Source organism: Schistosoma mansoni (assembly GCF_000237925.1).
Source record: "Schistosoma mansoni, WGS project CABG00000000 data, supercontig 0037, strain Puerto Rico, whole genome shotgun sequence".
Lineage (NCBI taxonomy): Eukaryota > Metazoa > Platyhelminthes > Trematoda > Strigeidida > Schistosomatidae > Schistosoma > Schistosoma mansoni.
Window position 1 is genome coordinate 2,291,278 of NW_017386026.1, and position 7,885 is coordinate 2,299,162.

A 7,885-nucleotide genomic window follows, 5' to 3' on the forward strand; every position below is an offset into this window, starting at 1 on the left:
ACCCACCTGTTTCGTTGTTCTTCAATATCGTTGATTACTTTGCCTTCCTTGTTTTTCACTGGTCTTTCTGGTTGACGGTAATTTCCAGCAAGTTTCTTTGTTGTATCATACAGTTGTCTCATGTTTCCCTCTCTTGCAGCCTTTTCCGCTGTCATCGCTAAATCTTCCACATATTTACGTTTGTCGGTCCTGATGCTCCTCTTCACTTGCTTGTTTGCCTCTGTGTATTCGGCTTGTGCCTTGGCTTTTTCTGCTCTTGTTCGGCTGATATTGATTGCTACCTTCTTGTTCCTCCTTGCTTCAATTTTATCCAGTGTACCAACAGTGATCCATTCCTTGTGATGGTGCTTCTTTTGGCCCAGAACCTCCTGACATGTTGAAACGATTGCCTCCTTGATACCTTTCCAGCTGCTCTCTATGGTGGTTCCCTCTCCATTGAGTAGGTCATGAAAGGCCTCGAACCTGTTGCTGAGGGCTATGTTAAATTCGTTAAGTTTGTCAGCATCTCGAAGAAAGGCCGTGTTAAACTTTTGTGATGTTGTCCGCGCCATTGTCCAGTGCTTCTTGAGTTTTAGTTTCATCTTGGCGACCAGCAAATGGTGATCGGATGCTATATCAGCTCCTCTTCTGGTTCTCACATCCTCCATCGTCCTCCTGAACTTTTTGTTGATGCAGACATGGTCGATTTGATTTTGTGTAGTGTGATCCGGTGAAATCCAAGTGGCTTTGTGTATGTTTTTGTGTGGGAATATGGTGCCACCTATGACCAGTTTATTGAAGGCACATAGGTTTGCAAATCTCTCACCGTTTTCGTTCCTTCCTCCCAGTCCATGTTGTCCCATGACGTCTTCGTATCCAGTGTTGTCCTTTCCAACCTTGGCATTGAAATCTCCCATTAGAATGGTCAGGTCCTTGGTTGGGCACTTCTCGAAGATTGACTGCAGCCTATCGTAGAATTGGTCTTTAGCGTCTTCATCGTAGTCGTTGGTCGGCGCATAGCATTGGATGATGTTCATTGTAATGCCCTCTCTCTTTGTTTTGAAGGAGGCTTTGATGATCCTCGGTCCATGAGATTCCCATCCTATAAGTGCATTTTGTGCTTTTCTAGACAGCATCAGTGCCACTCCTTGTGTATGTGGGGCATTTTCTTCTTCATGACCGGAGTATAACAGAAGTTCTCCTGAAGACAGTCGTTGTTGTCCAACCTGCGTCCAATGTGTTTCACTGATTCCAAGCACTTCCAGGTTGTATTTCCTCATTTCCGCAGAAATTTGGAAGACTCTGCCGGTCTCCCACATTGTCCGGACATTCCATGTACCTATAAAAATTGTCGCTCTGGTTGTAAGAAGGTGCATCGGCCTCATGACTTCCGAAGGAACTCGGCTTTCATCATGAGACGTCATTTTTCCTTCTACTCCCAGGGCAGAGTTTGAATGGTTTGAATGATTTTTTCTGGTTAGCGTTTTTTTAGCGAGTTGATTTTCTACGGGATGGGGTCGCTAACCCCATGCCCAACCCTCCTCCTTTACCCGGGCTTGGGACCGGCAGTAGCCCCTGGAGGAGCTACAGGCGGAGTTAAGGTTAAACACTAGGCCCCTATTATTATGGACTGTTATTTGGGACATGTTAGAGAAATGAAGTTGTAAATTAATTAGACTCTTACTTGTCACCCGGTCTTGGCATACGAACATGGTTATTTGGACCAGGTTTCATACATATTCTTTACTCTGAAGGCGGGATCGATTGTGAGGGCTTTCGTTAGTGAGGGAAGTGCGTAAACTGAAGAACGCTTACAAGGAATTATCTAAAATAAATACTTTGAGTGATATTGATCAATGAAGCTATGACCTAGTGAGTAATACACTCAACTTTCAATCACTAGGTGATGGGTTCAAACCCCATCCCACCTATTTCAGTTTGAGCAACCAGATAGTTTCACTAGTTCTCATATGTAAAGTACTCGCATCTGCACTTCGTAAACGACTTGCAGTAGGTGTTGGTCAAAACGTTTTAGTATGTTTATTTGTCCAAAATACCGAGAATGTTACTCCGCACTAGCGACTCTGCATGACCTTAAAGCGTCTTATGACTCAATAATTACATGACATTACCTTGATTTGAAGGAATTACCGTACAAAGATAATAAGGGAGTAAAGTTTTGTTATACCGATATCATGGTAGCGAAAGCGAGCACTGTTCTCCATGTACGTCTACTGTTATTTCTATCTAATTTTGTTACGTAGGTGTTGTCTTTCTGAAATATTAAGACGAACCATTAGGTCCCTCACTATAGTAAGATTAGATTTTAGCATACAACAAGTATGAAGTGTAATCATCTCGCTATTGGATTTAAATAAGTTTCTCTAGTCCGGTTTTGTGGCTGATGTGGTTGACTAATCTATGTACCTATATAAGTTCGTAACTATGGCATAAGAAATAAACTTGAAACATGGTTCCAGAATGGATGCCAAAGATTTAAGTTAGTTTTCTTCATTCTGTTTTACTCTGTAACATCAAACTTATCGTTTTCGGGAAATGGCTTAGTAGTTTAGCTTGTTCTTTTATCATGAATAATTCATTATTTATAATTACTTGATTTACGTCCTTTGTTTTTTGATTGGTCAAATTAATCAACAGAAAAGTATCAAGCTGAATGTAAATGAAACATGGTAGCATGTTAGCAGATTGCTCACATCTTGAGCATTAATAGGTAAATTCATCTATTCCGAAACCGACTTTAAGTCACTATATAGAATGTTTAGATTGATTACTTGTTAGTTATGTCGTTAGCACATTTTTCTGATTTCTAGGATTTTTATCATCAAGCTTATGTATTGAACGACATGAATTTAAGCAAGTTGTAATAGATGTATACAATACACTAGAAACCACATTATATGTATTTACCTAATCACGCAAGCCAATGCAATGAACTTCCAAAAAAAACCGTTTAATCTACTTCATAGTTGGTCATTAAGTAATTTCTCTATATACTAACGTTACTGCAAATACTCATCACCCATACTTCCTTCCACCGTTACTCATGTAGAAATTTGAAAGGTATCGTAAATATCCGTATTCAACGTAAATTCAGGCACCTGAAACCTATTTCAATTGTTTCTCGATGTCGTTCAAATGTTCTAACTTTTCAGTGTAAAAGTCGTTACCTTCGTTTCCGATTCTGTTTTGTTTGACCTGTTGGAGATTTGCACGACTTTATAATTGTGGTTGAGTGATAAAGTGATTTAAATTACTGCAGTAGATTCATATTTAATAAACCCGTTCCACTTTTCAGTTTTCAACAGGTAAGAAGTACCGTTTACTTTCACATATTAGATGTGATTGCGCTGAATTATCATCGACTTTAAAAGTAATTTCCATAAACCTTTCATATTTATTATTTTTCGTCACTCAAACTCCAAAATACCGTCTCCGAGTCTTGGTGTGGTTAGAATTCCGTCGTTTATTCAACAATGATCCTCAGCATTGGTTGACATTACTTTAGCATTTATTGTTTATTGTTAAGTTTGGACTTGACTTCACATTCAGTGGGGGTCGAGACTAAGCTATTATGCTTAGTAACTTAGTAAGTTTTTTAAGGCAATTTGAATGTAATATTAATTAGTTATCAGCCATATGCACGTATATGTATGGATGTCCCCAAATGCCCTTGTACGGCCGAGGGTGGGGAGAGTCCTCACTCCCTCTCGAAATGCTCTCACATGGCCACGCGTATACAGCCACTGCCAGGGAAGTCCTACTCACTGCCTTCTCGTGTCAGAGGTGTTTACGAAGTTGAGAGGACGAAAAGCGAATGTCCGGCGCTTTAGCCTGGTTGATGGACGTGAAGGGTCCATCTAGGGGAGTCGGAAAGTCCTGATTCCAAACCAATGGTGCATATGGGCTGGCTCCAGTATCCTGAGGGAACAAAAGGCGTATGAACCTTTTGTCGGTCACTAGCTACCATGGGACTATATCTCTTAACGTCGCTCCACTACCTTGTGGATCAGACCTTTAGGTCAAAGGCTCGTAGATTGGCCCCCTAAGAAAACCACCTGTTCTGGTTTGGGCACGTGGACAATATTCCAACCCTCATACAAATCAAATAATTTGTGTGGCGCACGTATATTTGGTGCCTCCTTGTACTAATGTTTATGTGTTTAAATAAATAAATATGTATTGGTCCTAGCTGTAATAAAATATTGACACAGATGAAATTATCAAGACAAATCCCAGAGCAGTATAAATAATAGCAGTATCGGTAGTAAAAAAAATTAGGCGTAAACGATATTATTTGTGAAGAAACAATGAATTCATGAAATAAATTCTAAGATAACTTTAAAACTCCGGATCTATTTGAAGGCAAAATGAATGTGTCTGCTCCATTTGGACTAGTTTTAAACCGTTTCACTCAAATGATCTGTTATAGGTAGAAGGGCTTCTAATTACGCTCAAATACTCTTATGACTAATACGACAGTGTATCGGGTTTCTCAAATCGGTTCTAAGGGTTTCAATAAAATTCACTTTTCACGTCATCTTAATAGAGCATTTTGATATGCATTATAGGAAATTACTGACCAGTATTGAATTGTGTTTCCTTTTATTGGTACATTAATCTATGACTTTTGGGGTTCACTCCAATTCTACTTTGCAGTTTCCTCAATGGCAGCGTGCAAGTTCGTCATCGTCACTTGAATCCGGTACTAGTTCGGACACAAATATGAATAATGGAAATGACACTAATGATTCTTCAGGTAGTTTCGTCCCCATTAATCGCTTGTTAATCAATGGTCGAATTCCTGGAATAGCTTTTTTACCAGCTAATTCAAGTGTTGGTGACTTACTCGAGGTTAGTTAATCTCTTATGTGTATATTAATATTCCCTAATTCATTTTTTAAATACTAAACCTTTATTGTAAAATATATACTTCACGGCTATGTATTTAAAAAGGTTACATTATACTATGGTAATAACTAAGGTTGATAGAAAATTCGGTTTACAAAAACATAAGAACCAACAGGCTCTGAATAAATGTCTGGGCGTTTTACTGATTGGCATACTAAAACACAACGTTTACCTAGTTTTAGATTTTCTCCTTAATTACTGAATGTTGTGTCCAACTATCATTTGATAGAAGAGCACTCAGCTAACCTCATTTAGTTTCAAAAGGTACCAATCCAAATCTCACTCTAATCCAAATTTGTCTAAATCTGATTGTTTGGTTAATGATGAAATTATTTAGGGTAACCTTAGTTAGTAGGTCGATCCACTTATAGATGGGTGGGAGATTCAATTAGGAAAATATCATGGATTGCTAATAGAGTGGTAATAATAGTGTTTAGTCAATTGGCTCGGTATTCAGTGACTAAAGCAACATAGCGACCTCGCTGACCATCAGAGACTCACTCAAAAGTTAGTGATTTGAATCCTGTTGTAAATTTAATTTCTTTTGAATGCCATCTTGCTTACACTTTAAACTCTCTCTGTTTTTGCAAGAAAGTGAACGGTAACAAAAACTTTTTATTTAGAACTTCAGTGAAGATTTAAGAGTGCATTTCATGTTTTCTGTTCCATGTTCTAAAATATTTTACCTGATATTAAATTATACAAATGATATAGCACCTTGAACCAATCGCAAGTGAATACTATTAGATAGCGGAATCTATATTAGACAAGTAACGAAAATTCGTTAGAAATAGCTAACGGGTTAATTACATATTTTGTAGTTCATTTAAATTCTAGAAAACGTAAGTTCTTTGTAGAAAGTAAAAGAAAAAATCCAGTGAGTTACTCTTTAAAATTTAGGATATTGAAATGGATTTCGCAGTGTAGCATAATGCAAGTTAAGTCAGTTAATACGGATAACTTTTGCAGTGTAAATGTTAGTGAGTTAAGACAAAGTATATCATATTTCCTGAGGATTTTTATTTACACCATTGTGTTAGAAATGACCTAAATGGTTCAATAATAAGCATCAGTTCACGGGAGACTGAAGGTTTTATCAATATGAAAGCTACGTCTAATGGTTTATGTCTTGTCCCGTAACATCGAAATATGTATACAGATACTAAAATAGTAGCTAAGTGGTTAGAGCTTTTGACAAGTAGATCCCAACCAGGTTAAAACCGTACTCCACTTATTTCGGCTTGGCATTCGGGTTGCATCATTAACTTTCACACATAAAACATTATTCAGAGCTGATTACTTGATTATTAAGGTGAAGTAAAGATTGAATTAAAATTTCAAAAACCTGAGATACTTTGTTTAACTGCTTAAATCTAAGGGAAGTATTAAAATATGTAACTAAATTGGGCTATTATGTTGATTCATTTTACTGCTATAGTGTTTGCAATATTTTATCGTTCTAATCCAAATTTTTGGAATAATAATTAAGGTTAGTTGTTAAACACTGGCAATTATTACTTGATGGATAAACTGGGGGTATATTTTTGTATCAACTTTCTGTAATATTTTATAACTTGTAAAGTTTTTCATTCTTAACGCTATGCAAATAGTCTTACTAGTACATAAAATTTCAGTGATGTTTGTTTACAATTATTTAATCTACGTTGTTGTTATTGATAATTTTTAGGCATTACGGAATGATCTTGTACGGAGTATATTAGCACGATTACAACTCTTAACAGAAGAGCTACACATTACCAGTGCTGAACTGGAAGGTAAGCTATTATCTGATCGTATCTATTTTTCAGTGTTTAATCGAAAATAAATTCACATATATATTCATTTATCTTATTCTTCGCTCCAAGTAACTAATTTTGTTAAATATTACTGTTCATCATGAGAATTCTGTTAACCTGGAAGGAAAATAAAGCTGTCTTATTTTGTTTTTCATTCACTAAAAAAATACATTCAATCGCTTTATATATCTGTATAGTCTCATACACTTATCACCCTTTGAGGCATGTATAATACTGAAGTTTGTAGGGTAATTCTAACCTGTGGTTAGATATCTTGTAGATCAAGAATAGTTAACGTTCAGTAAGTGGTTAGTTATATTTTCAGACGTCAAATAACCACCAGCTTTATTTAACGTGACGTGTATTGAAGGAGTTGAATAACATTACAAGTACAGAAATCCCTGTATAACATATGTACGAATATGACTTTTTCATCATGTAGCTAATATTTTGTAACTCAGCTAAATTAAGTTTCAAAATAATAAGGGTGGTTTAACATAAACTCGTTTGTTCCACTGTTGTAAACAGTTTGATTTGGCCGAACTAATTCACCATGAATATGATAGAAAGTTCACTTTCTGATCGTAGTTCTAGATAAAGTACATATGAAACGCTAGTTTCCCCATAATCCCATAGTTACTATTGTCAAAATGTTTAGATGATGAAAACTAAAAGTTATCTTTGTCATAAACTAAAACGCGCTACTAGTATGTTTTTTCTTACCTTTCAACATATCAACTTTTGCTCGAGATTATTAAATTATAGAATAATAAAAATTCAACATCTAACTAATATGATTTAAGACCTGTCTCTAACAATATATCTGTTCATATTGGTTTTTAGTGCCACTAGAACTTGATTTAATCTACTCTTTTAGGTAACTTTCAATACATAGTCAATTTAAGCAAACTGGAAAGGAGATCAAGTTGTTGGAAAGCTTAATAGTGGGACAAATACTTGATCTAAATCAATGTATATAAATATGAACGTGTGTTTTGACTTTCGCCCAGCTGAATATATCAGTTTTTAACCTTATAATTTATTTCTATAATTTTATATAGTTAAAGATCATGAGCCCCCCCCTCCCTTCCAGTAGTTATTCTCGGGAAACTACTTATTCTGCGTTTTTTTTTTTTTTTTTTATTTTGATAGAGATTCAACACCACGGGAGGGGCGGGCTG

General features: G+C 36.2%; 1 protein-coding gene across 1 annotated transcript in view; it reads left to right on the forward strand.

Moving 5' to 3' along the window:
- The window catches only part of Smp_045400 (hypothetical protein), a gene marked incomplete at its 3' end in the record, with an annotated part of 15,662 nt that overhangs the window by 3,761 nt on the left and 4,016 nt on the right, over positions 1–7,885 (forward strand). Inside the window, 2 exon segments of the mRNA XM_018790810.1 lie at positions 4,657–4,851; positions 6,596–6,683. Of these exon segments, the coding sequence (XP_018646044.1) occupies positions 4,657–4,851; positions 6,596–6,683 (283 nt within the window).